Below are 16,240 nucleotides of genomic sequence, written 5' to 3'. Positions count from 1 at the left end.
GTCAAAGACATCCATCTAGCTCATGTTTACATAGAAAAACAGTGCATACGGACACTAAAATGTGTTTGGTGTAATGACCCCTAAGTACGTTAGCTCTTCTATCATCCCGTGTCCTTTTGTGGGTGGATTGGAGGTCTGTCCTGGCATCTCTGCAGTGATCCCCTGCTGTCAGCTCTCTGTGGCAATGCGGCAGCATCACATCAACTTTGAAGCCTGAGCTAAAAATAGCCTGTGTGAGAGTGAGGATTGGATATAGGAATAGGGAATGAAGAAGTAAATGGATTGAGCTGTCAGGAATGGAGGAAATATAAAGGATAACAGGTATTGGAGAACAGGTATTGGTTTATCTCTGGGATTATTACATATCATGCAACTGTCATTTTGATACTGTAGATATTTAGTTTTGCAGGTTTGAGTTTAATGGCATTCAAGGTCTTGTGACCAGTATGATGAGTGTGGATGAAGAAGTGTGTCACCTTCAAGAGTTCATTGACTGATAGACATATTCTATCAAACACAAAATCAAACACAATTCTATCAAGACACTTTCTTTGACCAGCCTATCAGAAGACTTTAATGTGCTTTCTGTCTGTCAATCATTTTGCGCGTTCTCATAGTGTAGTAATTAGGGTAACCATATTCTGGTTTTCCAAAAAGAGGACATCTTTTTTTTTTTCGTCAGGGGGGATTGTGGGGGGTGGAATAATAGGGTTCAAAACAGTGTTACTATTAATGCAAACTTCAATACAGTGAAAAAGACACACTATTAGCATAACATAAATATATCTAAATAAATAATAATTTTCAACATTCTTTTCAATGTCCATGTACTAAAATAAAATATTTGATGCCATGAGTGTACCTTTTATTTACTATTATTATTATTTTGAATGGCCATAGAAAATTAAGCAATGTGATAACAATTTTACCTGGTCGCAAAAAGTAGTCCGTTAATTTACCTGATGAACTTTCACCTTTTGCTGATTCTTTATGCTTCACAGAGCTAATGTGTGCTTCTAAATCACTTGCACCTTTATTAGCAACTGACACATAAGTGCCAGCTTTACATGTCATACATTCTGCTTCCCTTGGATCTCGACCTGGACAAAAGCATGGGAATTTTTTGTGCAAATCTTCTGTAAATTTGCACTTTCGTTTGGGCATTGTTTTCACTCAGCTGTCATTTGCTGCTACTGTTAAGCAACTGTTTGATGCCGAATACAACAGCGCTTCGCATGTTCGCGGAGAGATTGACAGGCAGGAATTTGGCCAGTAGTTGCTGCAAGCCTCTTATAATGGACCAATTGGTGTGCAAGAATGCGGGACTTACAAAGAGGAGTTAAAGCAATGCAAATATGTGCGCACACACAATGAAGTATTAGACCAGATGCACATCATAATGCAACTAAAGCCGAATCCCAGACATTTTCGCAAATTTAGAAATCCCGGCCGGACGCTTTTTTAAGGCCCGAAAAAGAGGACATGTCCGGGAAAAAGAGGACGTATGGTCACCCTAGAAGTAGTTGAAGGGGAACATTCAAGTTTAATGCCATATTCAGATTCATAACAGTTGTCAGCGGAGGGTGGCTATTTTGCTACTGTTTTATTTGACAACCGTAAAATGATGCACTGCTGCTCAATTGTTCAGTGACTGTCTCAACGATGACTTTGGAGGGCGGTGTTTTGGAAGAAGGGGGCATGTCCAATTCAACAGCTCATTCTCATGGAATTTCCAGAATGGCTAAAATCACTTACAGCAGCTTTAATTTCTTAAAGGGTTTATGTCAAAAGGAATCAAATTTTCCTTGATATTTTGACAAATAAGAGATCATTCTACTATAAAAAATATACTGTAAATTTTCGAACTCAAAATTTTATCCCCAGTGCAATAAAATCATTTATTGAAACCAAGCTGCAAAAACACCTCGTTCTCTACTTCCATGAATAACCTATGTCACTAGAGGGCCCATTTAATTCATGACCACCTCTACAAAGGAAAAAACATCAACGCCTACTTCACATCATCGCAGCCTTGGCCCCGCCCACTGGTGCTTCTGTTCGTAAACTGAATGAGAGCAGGACGGACAAGCCTAGTGTGGCCACACTATTCCTGAACACCAAATGGAACCCATCTGGACTATTTTGTAATTATTTCAGTATACAAACATGCACTAGACAGACGTCTTTGACCGTTGTCAAGTATCTCGGGCAGATTTTAAAAGACATGGTGTCAAGTTACTACTCTGAAAAGGAGATCCATTCTGTTTCATTCAGCTACTGTGCCTCTTGTTGTTTTGAGCACAAATGCTTCATGGTCCAGTTCTCGCACACATCTGCCCTATTTTTAATTGTTGGTGTATCTAAACATGCACTAGATGGACGTCTTGGCAGCGCAAAATGGAACGACATCTGTTTACTGTCAGCGCAATATGATGCGCTGCAACGGATGCTTCCATGGTAGACAGCATCATTGATTATAATGGGTTCTGTTGCTTTTAACGCGACTCTTGTGAGTGGTGTAGACAGTGTGTGTGTTGTCAGTTGTGCTTGAGATGAACAGTTTAATATATTCAGATGCAATGTGTTGGATGCGTGTTATGTGTAAACTCTGAAATGTAGTTTTATAATGTTGTGGAGCTGGTTCATTCTATTTCAAATATGGCTGTATTTCAAAGGGGTTGCTCGATGTTAGCCAATCATAACAGTGGGCATTTTCGTTGAAGTTTTAAGGAGGCACTTTGGCCAAAACTGAGCGTTTCAGACAGAGGGTCAGAGACAGGGTGGAAAATGATCATATATTACTTAGTTATGACTGTTTTGGTGCAAAAAAACAAAAAACAAAAACTTAGATTACTAAGAAACTAAGATTATCAGTGGACTCAAGGGAAGATCATAAAACTATTTTTTTTAAAAAAAAGCACTTTATGTCCCCTTTAAATAATGCATTATTTTCTCAAGTTCTGATTCGTTTTGTAACATCTCTTTACAAAACAGCACTGTAAATCAATTCAAAGTGTAAAAACTTGCCTGGTTTATTTTGGATATGTAGGCTAAACCGGTAAGAGGTTTCTACAGGCTTTTTCTGTCAGTAGGAGTAACATGGAGATTAGAGTTAAAAAGTGATGGAATGGGAAAGGATTATATTTGCATGGCTTTAGCAAGTTTGGCTTAATATGTCACCACACAGGAAGTGCTCTGCAAAAGTAAAGTTTCTCCATCTCTTGAACTGAATGCTTTGGATAGATTATCCACTTTGTTGTTTACCATTACATTGTACTGGAGTTTTGTATAAATGAAAATCGTTTATTATATTGATCAAACTGAGTCTATTATTATTTCATTGAGCATGCCTTCAACTAGGGGTGGGTGGATAAGCCATGTTTGAATGGTTGATATATGCAGGTTTTTAATTACATTTATAATTTATTACAAAAAAGCATTGTTGCAAACGTTTTATCTTTAACTACACATTGTCATATAATTTGAGCAACCAGTGAGTACTATAATGATTCAAGTTACACAAAACATCTCTTGCTTCATTTAGAATCAAACATGACTTTCAGAGACTGAATTAGTTAATTCAGTTACCGATTTATTCAGTGAGTTCATTAACATGGCCTTTTTTATATAATTACATGACACACAGTGTTTATTACTTTTTTATATATGCTGACTGTTTCTTTAATATCATTGGCTGTTTAACTTATTTGAGGTAGGCTATATATGCTACAGTTTTGTACTCTGTATCTGATTTTTTTTTTTTAATCGAACCACGGATATACAGCTAAATAAAACGTATAGCAGAATCTCTAATGGTTGGCGCATTATTAACATTGCACGGTATATACCATCATACCACCCATCCCTACATTCAACAATGATTTACTACAAAGGTTGTCTTATTATACAGCTCCATGATGATAGTGTGTTTGATGGAAGGAGTCAGGCAGTGAGCTGAGATTCATTTTCTCCTGCCAGCTGGTACTCTGAGCAGGGGGTTTAGAAACTGCCAACAGTTTCATACTGAATGTTTAATCATGACAGAGTTGTGGCTGACAATCCTGCCCTCTACATGCTCTTCAGGCTCAGCTGGAAGCACAGAGATCAACGCAGGACTTCCAGAGGGCCACAGAGGTACTGCGGGCGGCCAAAGAGACCATCGCCCTGGCTGAACAGAGGCTGCTGGAGGAAGACAAGCGGCAGTTTGACTCAGCCTGGCAGGAGATGCTTAACCATGCTACACAGCGAGTGAGTGTCGCAGATATTTGCTGTGTTTGGATTTTAAAGCAATAGTTCAGCCAAAAATAACAATTCTGTAATTTACTCACCCTTAATTTGTTCCAAACAAGTAAGATGGTTTGTTCTTCCATTGAACACAAAAGGTGAACTTTTGAAAAATACCCTGGCCACTCTTTTTCATATACTGAAAGTGAATATGGACTGGGGCTATCAAGCTCCAACATGACAAAAAGCACCATAAAAGTAACATAAAAGAGGACTTGTGGGCTAAATCCCAAGTCTTCAGAAGCCAAACGATACCTTCGTGTGAGAAACAGACCAAAATGTAAGTTATGTTCTGGTAATCTTTCCCTCTAGGGGGCTGTTAAACTGGGTCATTTAGTCAGCGAGTTGAACTCGAGAACCAAATCAGTCCAATTTGTGAATCATCCAGATCAGTTTTGTGAACAGGATCAACTAATTCATTAAGGAGATTGGACTCAAAACAAACTATTTGTAATGAATCAGACATCTCTACTTCTCTAATAAATGTGCCAAGGATTTACAATTAATTTAATTTTGGTCTGTTCACACAATGCTATGGCTTCAGAAGACTTGGAATATAACACATATAATTAGTCATATAGACCACTTTTATGATTTATGGTGTTTTATTATTATTATTATTTGTCATTTTGAAGCTTGAGACCCTCAGTCCTCATTCACTGGGCCAAAATATTTTTCAAAAATTCACCTTTTGTGTTTCACAGAAGAAAACATATCCCTACAGATTTGGTATGACAAGAGGGTGAGTACAAATGACAGAATTTAGAGGGATACTTCAGCCAAAACTGAAAATTCTCTCATCATTTACTCACTTTCATGCCATCCCAGGTGTGTATGACTTTCTTTCTTCCGCTGAACACAAAGATTTTTAGAAGAATATGTCACCTCTGTAGGTCATTTCAATGCAAGTGAATAGTGGCCAGCATAAAGTAATCTGTACGGCTCCAGTGTTTTAATACATGTCTTCTGAAGTGATGCAATCGCTTTGAGTGAGAAACAGCTCAATATTTCAATCCTTTTTTACCATAATTTTTTCAGAAAGTGAAAGTGGAGATTTATAGTAAAAAAGGACTTAAATGTTGATCTGTTTCTCACTCACACCTATCGTATCGCTTCCTAAAATGGATTTAACCACTGGAGTCTTATGGATAACTTTAATGCTGCATTTATGTGATTTTTGGATCTTGAAAGTTCTGGTCATCATTCCCTTGCATTGAAAGCTAAAATATTCTTCTAAAAATCTTTGTGTTCAGCAGAAGCAAGAAAGTCATACACATCTGAGATGGCATGAGGGTGAGTAAATGATGAGAATTTTGGGTGAACTATCCCTTTAAAATGAAATGTTGTTGGAAATATTTAGTAATGTTTTTTTTTGTTGTTGTTGTTGTTGTTGTTTTCCCGGTTTTTAGGTGATGGAGGCAGAGCAGATAAAAACACGCAGCGAGCTGCTGCATAAGGAAACAGCAGCCAAGTACAATGCAGCCATGGGCCGTATGAAACAGCTAGAGAAAAAACTCAAACGCACCATCAACAAGTCTAAGTATGCACTGAATAATTCATTCGAAACACATCAAGCATTTCAGTGACTTTATTCCTTAGTGCATGTATACACTTTGTGTTTTCAAGGCCACCAGTAGTCTATGGCCACGTCCACACACACATGCTTTCTGTTGAAAACGCATTGATTTTGCTATGAATACACCTCTCATTTACAGTGGAACGCATTTTTCTCTACTAAAATGGAGACTTTCGAAAACAATCTCTAGTTTTCCAAAGTATGTGGTACATGTCATTAGGAAATAGAAAGCTGAGTTTTCAACTGAAAAAATTGAATAGTGTGGACGTGGCCTGTGGTTTTTGTATACATGTGGTTGGTGTTGGTTCTAAATGTTATTATAAATTTAGAAAAAATGTAAAGCATGTTTACAGTCACAGTGTTTGCACAGGTTTTACTTTACATTTTTACATCAGTGGGGAGCTTTAGTTGAGGGCGGTTTTCTCACACTGGAGCTCTGAGAATGATTGCGACTCAGCAGGCTCAGCTCTCTGTTATTAAACTCCTCTGATCCTCTCACTCAGCATTTGCCTAATGTGTCAGCATATAGAGAATGGTTGCCATAGCAATATATACAGTGCTTTTATATAGGCATTTACAGTGGCTTTAATCAGTTTTTCTCGATTTCTCTTTTCCAGGCCCTACTTTGAAATGAAGGCCAAGTATTACTTGCAGCTGGAGGTACTTTTGCATTCATACTATGCAAACATACAGTATGTAGTGCTGTTCTATATTTAAAAATTTCTACACAACATGACTCGTGTCTTTCAAGTTTCTACTGGGTGTAGAAACTTGAAAGACATGAGTCATGTTGTGTATAGATATATATATATCTTAATCAAATATTTTGTAATGTTTTCCATCAAATATATCAAAATCAAATCAAATCACTTTTATTGTCACAGCCATATACACAAGTGCAATGGTGTGTGAAATTCTTGGGTGCAGTTCCGATCAACATAGCAGCAGTCGTGACAGTGATGAGACATATACCAATTTACAATAACATCAAATTAACACAGCACAATTTAAAGTCTAATATACACATAATTACACACAACAATATACAAATAATAACATACACTGTACAGTATACAATACACACAATATAGATACACATTATTCAATAAAAATAAAGTAAATTCTCAAACCAGCCCATCTGACACCACCATTCATGCCACGGTCCAAATCACTGAGATCAAATTTTTTCCCCATTCTGATGGTTGATGTGAACATTAACTGAAGCTCCTGACCCGTATCGGCATGATTTTATGCACTGTAATGCTGCCACACGATTGGCTGATTAGATAATGGCATGGATGATTGTCGGTGCCAGATGGGCTGGTTTGAGTATTTCTGTAACTGCTGATCTCCTGGGATTTTCACACACAACAGTCTTTAGAATTTACTCAAAATGGTGGCAAACAAAAAACATCCAGTGAGGGGCAGTTCTGTGGACAGAAATGCCTTGTTGATGAGAGAGGTCAACAGAGAATGGCCAAACTGGTTTAAACTGACAAAGTCTATGGTAACTCAGATAACTGCTCTGTACAGTTGTGGTGAGAAGAATATCATCTGCGGGTTGGCGCTGTTTTGGTGGCATGAGGGGGACCTACACAATATTAGGCAGCGGTTTTAATGTTGTGGCTGATCGATATTATACACACACACACACACACACACACACACACACACAGAACTCTTCATCTGGTGAATATATAGGTTGTAAAAAGCTTAATTTGGTTAATTCTTAACTATAGAACATCATGGGGGGCCTGGGTAGCTCAGCAAGTAAAGACGCTGACTACCACACCTGGAGTTGCAAGTTCGAATCCAGAGCATGCTGAGTGACTCCAGTCAGGCTTCCTAAGCAACCAATTGGCCCGGTTGCTATGGTGGGTAGGGTCAAGTTGGGTTAACCTCCTTGTGGTCGCTATAATGTGGTTCTCGCTTTCGGTGGGGCGTGTGGTGAATTGTGCATGGATGCCGCGGAGAATAGCGTGAAGCCTCCACACGCGCTAGGTCTCCGCGGTAACGCACTGAACAAGCCATGTGATAAGATGCGTAGATTGACTGTCTCAGACGTGGAGGCAACTAAGATTCGTCCTCCACCACCCAGACTGAGGCAAGTCACTACGCCACCACGAGGACTTAGAGCACATTGGGAATTGGGCATGCCAAATTGGGGAGAAAAGGGGAGAAAGAAAAAGAAAAAAATATATATAGAAGAGCATAACAGAGTCAAGCTTCTGTCATTTCAAAATTAGAGTCCCTTGTGTGTTTTGGGCTTGTTTACAGTTAAAAGTCACACATTATGCACCAAATCTTTATTTTTCTGGTTTTTATTGGAATTTTGGTTGAACAATAAACTGCATCTGGGATTTTATTATTTTGGACTCTTGTAGCCTCTATGTCTGTCTGTCTTTACTGTAACAGGCACAGTAAAGAAAGAGACATTCTTTAAATTAATTTTAAAAACTATAGGCAGATTAAACGGTTATCTGCCTTTTCCACCACCTTAGTTATCAGACGACCTCTAGTTGATTTGCAGTTCCACTGTATTTTTCAATCCATGTCTTCAGTACCTTTTTCTCCACTTGTTTGGCCTTTTCTTGCTGTCTATTTTTAGACATGTCTAGGTTTTTTATTTTGTTTCTTTCTGTTTCTCTTAAGCAACTGAAAAAGAACGTGGATGACCTTCAGACCAAGCTTACACAGGCTAAAGGGGAATATAAATCAGCGCTACGGAACCTGGAGATGATCTCTGATGAGATCCACAAGCGCAGACATTCCTTAGGTATAGGCCAGCGGGAGAGAGGCGTGGGTTCAGAGGGTGATGGCGTCATTGGTGAAGACCTTTCGGGCTTCAAGATGGATTCTGATGGAATATCGAGTGAGTTCATGTTATCAGTGTCAGCCTCATACAGCTGTCCTACGTTTGTACTGAAGAGTACTGAAAAGTATAGATTAAAAATAGTTCCATTTAATTAAATGGACTATTTCACTCAATGAATGTGTATGCTATGTAGCTTATTATAATATTGAGTTGTTAGCTTAGCAACAAGCTAATGTCAGACTCGATTGAAATCAACCGTTAGTCAATTCAAGAGTTGTTGCCTATGTAGAGCATTTCAAATTAGTCACTTATGAGGTTCCGAGGTTATGATGCTATGTTAGGAACTGTATCAATGTGTTGGTTCATTTTTATGCTGTCAGAGTTCTCTTAACCGAGAGGAAATCTGTAGCATTTCTTTGTGAATAGAAAACATTGAGATTAAGCACCTATTCACAATATACCAGTGTGCAGTAATCATTGTTAGTGTCCCGTCCATGGTCCTGTTGTTCATTCAAGTAAAACCAGTTAAGTGTTCTAGGCCCCTTTGCTAATGAATTGCATGTAGTCATCACTTTAAAAGCTATTCAGCTGTATTGGCTATATTATGAATCTGCCTTTGGTGACTAAATAAGATTCAACACTAAGAGGCAATTCGATTAGCATTAAGTAGAGATAAAAGGCTGTTTTTTTTTTTTTTTTTTAATCACCCAATCAGCCATTAGGCTCTTTTGACCTCGCTAGAATTGGATTTAATGGTGGAACAAAATGGAAAATAGATCCATTATTTGGAACAATCAAGTTTGGGTGCTATCGTGTAGGGCACATATTCTTGTTTGATCTTTTTTTGTGTAGTATCGAATTGCTTTGTTGAATTGAGTACAAGAGTACAACGCCACTTCTAGTAGATGCACTGCAGTGTTGTACTGAAGAGAGTATCGCTATGTCTTTTTCCTCTAAGCATACCACAGAGACACTGTGTGAAAGTCTGACTGATGTTTTTATAGATCTTCTCAGCAGAGTTAAGCACAGCAGTTCTGTGTACAGTGGTTAATACTGTCTGTCACCCCTTTGGCTCTTATCTTAAAACGGCACCTTAGTTATTTGTGCGCTGTTCTGCCATAGCTTTTTTCCCCTTTTTTTTTATCACACTTAAAGGGATAGTTCACCCAAAAATGAAACATTTCTCATAATTTACTTGTCCTCATGCCATCCCATTTGTGTATGACTTTCTTTTGCTGAACAAAAACAAATATGTTTAGAAAAATATCTCAGCTCTGTAGGTCCATACAATGCAGGTGAGTGGTGACCAGAATTTTGAAGGTCCAAAAAACACATAAAGGCAGCATAAAAGTAATCCACACGACTCCAGTGGTTAAATCCATATATTCTGAAGCGATATGATAGGTTTGGGTGAGAAACAGATCAATATTTAAATCCTTTTTTACTATAAATTCTCCTCTTTGCCCAGTAGATGGCAATATACACAAAGAATGCAAATCGCCAAAAACAAAAGAATATAAACGTGAAAGTGGAGATTAAAGTAAAAAGGACTTAAATATTTATCTGTTTCTCACCCACATCTGTTATATCACTAATCAAGAGATGGATTTAACCACTGGAGTAATATGGATTACTTTTATGCTGCCTTTATATGCTTTTTGGACCTTCAAAGTTCTAGCCACCATTCACTTGCATTGTATGGACCTACAGAGCTGATATTTTTCTAAAAATCTTTGTTTTTGTTCAGCAAACAGTTTTTTTGTTTGTGTTCTATCCCTTTAAAGGAATATTTCACCCAAAAATGAAAATTCTGTTATAATGTACTCACCCTCATGTTAAGTATGACTTTCATTCTTCCATAAAACACATTAGAGTAAATAAAGTATGAATATACTGGTGCATCTTTTCAGCACAATGGCAGTTGGTAGTGACTTACTTCAAATTTTATAAAAGGACCCCAGAGTATCATAAATGATGTTGACTTGATTTATGATACTTTTGGGTCCTTTTTTAAGCTTTAAAGTTAGTCACTATCCACTGCCATGTATTAAAACATCTTTAGTGTTCCACATAAGACAATCATTCATGTTTGGAATGACATGAGGGTGAGTAAATGGATGGAGGATGTTTTTATGTTTTTTGCTGCAGTGGTAATTGCCCCTGCAGATGGGTGGGCTAATGCGTGTGCTTTGTAAAGAGTGGACTGAGCAGTAAAGAGCAGAAACTGATAAAAGCCTCTTCTGTGTCTGATAAGCCTTTATGAGCCCAGCGTAATTCAAAGGGCAGCCACAGGAACACTTTTAAATGCAGTACACATTCTTGTTAGTGCTGAACATACAGAATAGGTCACGTATACTTTATATGCCCTAAATGACATTGTTTTGATGGATAACCTGAATTTGTCATCATTATAGCGTAAACAAGGTTTCTGTTCTGGCCATTGTGATGGTAGCATGGCAACATGAACTTGGTCTAAGCTTATTTTTTTCTTTTTCGTCCTGCAGTGGCATCTGGCTCATATGAGGATGAAAGCTGCAGCACTGGTGCCACGTCTGAGGAAGACTCTGAGACTCAGTCCACCAGTAGCTTCAGTTCTGGGCCAAACAGCCCTCTGGACTTAGCCTGCCCCTCCTCTTCCTCATCCTCCTCTTCCTCTGTCTCCCCCGCCCCCTCCTCTCGACCCTGCAGTCTGGATCTGCCTAGCACCGTCTCATTGACTGACTTCAGTCTGATGTCTCCCATCCTGGGCCCACGTAGTGAATGCAGCGGGGCCTCCTCCCCAGAGTGCGATCTAGAGAGAGGTGAGATATTCTTGGATGCATTTGTGTTGATGGATGAAACCAGTAATGGTTCTAGCTTATATGGCACCCTGGGTCGAAACCCGCTTCATCCCGCCCCCAAAGTTGTTGACAGGTGGTGGGGGCACATTGTAAATGAGAACGCCCCGAAGTTGTTGACGGGGGGAGTGCCTCGTGCCCCCCCCCCAAGAAGCCGCCCTGGGTAACTGCCCATGTCGCCCATGCCTAAATCCGCCCCTGGATGAAACCCAAATAAGGCTGCACGTGTGCATAACAGATTGCATTCAGGCTCTTGCTCTGGTTTCTGCTGTGAGAGGATGTCATTTTTCTTAGTCTCCTGCCTGCTTGCACCTGTGCCATCTGGGCGGGCTAATTATTCTCTCTGATTGATAGCTGGGTGGCTTTGCCAGGGCAAAAAAACTAAACAAAAACAAAACAAATGTATCTTGGTGTAATTCATTGCATTTAAAACTTGTCTCAGTGTACATTTGATTACTAAATTAGAAATATTTTTTGTTTTGTTTTGTGTTTTTCGTTTTGTTTTGTGTTTTCTGTTTAATTTGTGTTTTGTGGTTTGATTTTTTTAATTTTTTTTTTTATTTTCTGTTTTGTATTTGTTTTTGTTTTGTTTTTTGTTGTTGTTTTTTATTTTTAGTTTGTGTTTTGTTTAATTTGTTTTGTGTTCCGTTTTGTTCTCAAATATGACTAATACCTTCCAGCTTAAAGAAATAGTTCACCCAAAAATGAAAACCTATGTTGTTCCAAACCATTATGCTGTTGTTTTTTTTAATTTATGGAATTTTTACTATTACTATTGATATCATAATATCGATGACCATTGACAACAGTGAATATCAACTTACATTTTTGTCAGTTCCTCACAAAAAACTATCATATAGCTTCAGAATACTTGGAATTTAGCACATTAGTAGTACAAGCTATCTTATGGTGTTCTTATTGTGCTTTTTGTTCTTTTTTTTTGGGCTTGACAGACATGGTCACTATAAATTGTTGTTCAATACAAAAGAGCTGTGTAAAGATTCTTAAAGTTCTCATTTTGTGTTTAATAGAAAAATAAGAGCATACAGGAACAACACGAGGAGTAAATAATGACAAGAGTTTTCATTTTTTTGTAAATTATTGCTTTAAAGGGATAGTTCACCCAAAAATGAAAATTCTCTCATCATTTACTCACCCTCATGCCATCCAAGATGTGTATGATTGTCTTTCTACAGCAGAACACAAACGAAGATTTTCAGAAGAATATCTGAGCTCTGTAGGTCTCAATGCAAGTGAATGGTGACAAAAACTTTGAAGCTCCACAAAAAACATTAAGGCAGCATAAAATTAATCCACACGACTCCAGTGGTTAAATCTATATATTCAGAAGCGATATGATAGGTGTGGGTGAGAAACAGATCAATATTTAAGTCCTTTTTTATTAAAAATCTCCACTTTCACTTTCAGAATGTGACAAAGTGAAAATTTATAATAAACTTTAGATTTAAATATTGATCTTTATTGCGTAAATGATGAATTTTCATTTTTGGATGAACTTTCCCTTCATTGTCCATCTAAAATGAAAAGAGATTTGTTTTCTAATTGACTTTTTTGTACTTGTTTTCTCGTACAGGTGACCGGGCCGAAGGGTCAGAGTCTGAACTTGACAACGCTCTCAATAACAACCGCATCAGCAGCACCAAAACAACCTTTGGCCTGGATAGCCGTTTCCATCTGCTATCTCTAAAATTCAGCCGGACAGAGAGCAGAAAAAATGCGGACCGAGGCCCTCTTGGTCTGGCTCAACACTCCTCCCCAACCACACTGTTGCTTGACGGGATGTGACGGAACTAGCTGCTACATGAGATTGATGTATTTATCCACATGCCATGCGTGCTAGCGAGAGGCCTTGGCAACCATCCATCCTCTCCTTCACCAGTGTCATCAGCCCATTCCTCTCACTGTCTAGAATGATCTGCCAACTTTCGGATTGAAATGTCACTCGATCTGACAGGTGTTTGAAAAGCACTGACATGATGTGCTGCAGAGACAAATCTGCCGCTTGGAGCAGCCTGTAATTGATGTGCTGTCTCAAGTATAATGTCTAAATGAAAGACAAAAATCACTCCGAATCATGAACTTCAAGAACATCATAAAATTCCCATGCATTCTAGATATGATCTGAATGGAGAATGGAGTTTGGGGGTCACAAAGTTCTTGAAAGCACTTGTTGAGGAAAAAAGCACTTGTCTTTTCACTGGAGGGCTTTATGAAATGCATAAAAACAGCAGATTAGATATACTATAGATTTATGCCACTCGTTGTCTATAATGTCTGTTGAAACTGTCACAGAATGGTAAATATACTGAACAGTGCCATTTTGTGTGGCGGTATAATGTTACAACCATTTAAGTTACTGTGTAGTGTAGGACACCTTTGCATGACTTTGCTTTAGCCTGGAGCTCAACAGACTCGCCAACATACATATTACAGACAAAAAGAAGTGTCCATCTTCAAAAAGGATTCAAAATCTTTGAAGGAACTTTCAACTTCAGCTTTTTTTCTGCAACGAGTTATGAGGAAGTGAAGCCAACCACCTGCATTACAGGTCACGTCCTCAATGTTAACTGGAAATCTGCAGACGTGGCGAGGGGTTTTACCTACATTGTCCCTCCGAAAGCCAAATGCGTGAGCCTTCCTACACGGCTAGACAGTGTGCATGCCGCACTATTTTTCTATGTAAAGGACCATCATCAATTCTTTATAACAACATATAAAAAGAAAAAGAGCAATAGATGCAGATTCACACTCTCTGTGAGTTTAAAATGTAATAGAATATGGAGGATGGTTCAGAAAGGAGCATAATAAGCTCCATGGATTAAGTTTTATGGGGAACCACAGATTTGGCTGGTTTGAGTGGTGGATTGGTGCACTGATGAGGTGGACACTTATTGAATATTCCATCAAGCTTCTATGTACAGTAGTTGCTGCTGGATTTGGAGATGTACTTTAGGTCTAATCAGGACAGTAGGTAGACTGTAAGGTGTTTGTGTATGACCTTGTGTCTTGTCTTTTTTTGCCTTCTCAAAATGTTCTTCACCAGATTGTTCTGTTTTTGGTCTGTTGCTATTTTGAGAACAGAGGATAAGAAAAGAAAACATTTACCAGTATTTGTAAGTGATTTATGGCATTTAGTGTAATTGTTTTCAGACTTAAAATATCTACTGCATTTTTGTCAAGTGCAATAATTACTGTTAGCAGTGACTGTCTTATATTTAGCAGACAACTTAATAAAAAAAAAAAAACGACTTACAAATAAATAGGTTTATTCCTGGTTAAAAACAAGTTAAGCGCTATCAATAGCATCTGTCACGTGTTGATTTCCACAGAAAATAATTTGTAGTCGCACCGCAGTTCGTAAACAAATTATGCACTTACAATTAAAGTCTATGGGGCAAGCATATAATTGTTTCCCCATAGACTTCCATTGTAAGTACATTTCTGTACACACACATTTTTTAAATATTGTTTCTAAGATAAATTGATATTTAAAGGAAATTCCAGGTTCAATACAAGTTAAGCTCAATCAACAGCATTTGTGGCATAATGTGGTTTACCACAAAAAATAGTGACTCGTCACTCCTTTATAAAAAGCTAAAATCAAGGTTACAGTGAGGCACTTGCAATGGAAGTGAATGGGGCCAATTTTTGGAGGGTTTAAAACAGAAATATGAAGCTTATAGTTTTATAAAAGCACTTGCATTAATTATTCTGTTAAAACGTGTGTTTTATTTGAGCTGTAAAGTTGTTTTAATCGTTTTTACTGTCTTTTTAGGGGTTACGGTGTAACTTCGTCATGGAAACGAAGAAAATTTTTTCTATTTTTACACTGGCGGCCAAAAGTTTGGAATAATGTACAGATTTTGCTGGTTTGGAAGGAAATTTACTTTAATTCACCAAAGTGGCATTCAACTGATCACAAAGTATAGTCAGGACATTACTGATGTAAAAAAACAGCACCATCACTATTTGAAAAATCATTTTTGATCAAATCTAGACAGGCCCCATTTCCAGCAGCCATCACTCCAACACCTTATCCTTGAGTAATCGTGCTAAATTGCTAATTTGGTACTAGACAATCACTTGCCATTATATCAAACACAGCTGAAAGATATTTTCTTTGTTAAATGAAGCTTAACATTGTCTTAGTTTGTTTTTGTGTTGCCACAGTATGCAATAGATTGGCATGTCTTAAGGTCAATATTAGGTCAAAAATGGCAAAAAAAAGAAACAGCTTTCTCTAGAAACTCATCAGTCAATCATTGTTTTGAAGAATGAAGGCTATACAATGCTTGAAATTGCTAAAAAACTGAAGATTTCATACAAAGGTGTACACTACAGTCTTCAAAGACAAAGGACATCTGGCTCTAACAAGGACAGGAAGAGATGTGAAAGGCCAGATGTATAACTAAACAAGAAGTACATCAGAGTCTCTAGTTTGAGAAATAGATGCCTCATGTGTCCTCAGCTGACGGCTTCATTGAATTCTACCCATTCAACACCAGTTTCATGTACAGCAGTTAAGAGAAGACTCAGGAGTGCAGGCCTTATGGGAAGAATTGCAAAGAAAAAGCCACTTTTGAAATAGAAAAACAAAAAGAAAAGGTTAGAGTGGGCAAAGAAACACAGACATTAGTCAACAGATAATTGGAAAAGAGTGTTATGGATCTTAACCCCATTGAGCTTTTGTGGGATCAGCTAGACTGT

The 16,240-nt window shown here is 38.0% G+C and overlaps 1 protein-coding gene across 2 annotated transcripts in view; it reads left to right on the top strand.

Annotated features, from left to right (window-relative positions):
- sh3bp5b (SH3-domain binding protein 5b (BTK-associated)) overlaps positions 1-15,852 on the top strand; it is a 31,549-nt gene extending 15,697 nt beyond the window's left edge. For both annotated transcript variants that reach the window (XM_051720884.1, XM_051720885.1), the window contains 6 exons: positions 4,084-4,248; positions 5,694-5,824; positions 6,478-6,520; positions 8,513-8,732; positions 11,180-11,476; positions 13,107-15,852. In XM_051720884.1, the coding sequence (XP_051576844.1) occupies positions 4,084-4,248; positions 5,694-5,824; positions 6,478-6,520; positions 8,513-8,732; positions 11,180-11,476; positions 13,107-13,318 (1,068 nt within the window). In that variant the 3' untranslated portion in view covers positions 13,319-15,852. The remainder of the gene's footprint in view (positions 1-4,083; positions 4,249-5,693; positions 5,825-6,477; positions 6,521-8,512; positions 8,733-11,179; positions 11,477-13,106) is intronic.
- The last annotated feature ends 388 nt before the right edge of the window (positions 15,853-16,240 follow it).

Source organism: Myxocyprinus asiaticus, chromosome 16 (genome assembly GCF_019703515.2).
Source record: "Myxocyprinus asiaticus isolate MX2 ecotype Aquarium Trade chromosome 16, UBuf_Myxa_2, whole genome shotgun sequence".
In the NCBI taxonomy this organism is placed as follows: Eukaryota; Metazoa; Chordata; class Actinopteri; order Cypriniformes; family Catostomidae; genus Myxocyprinus; species Myxocyprinus asiaticus.
This window is presented reverse-complemented; position numbering and strand designations above follow the sequence as displayed.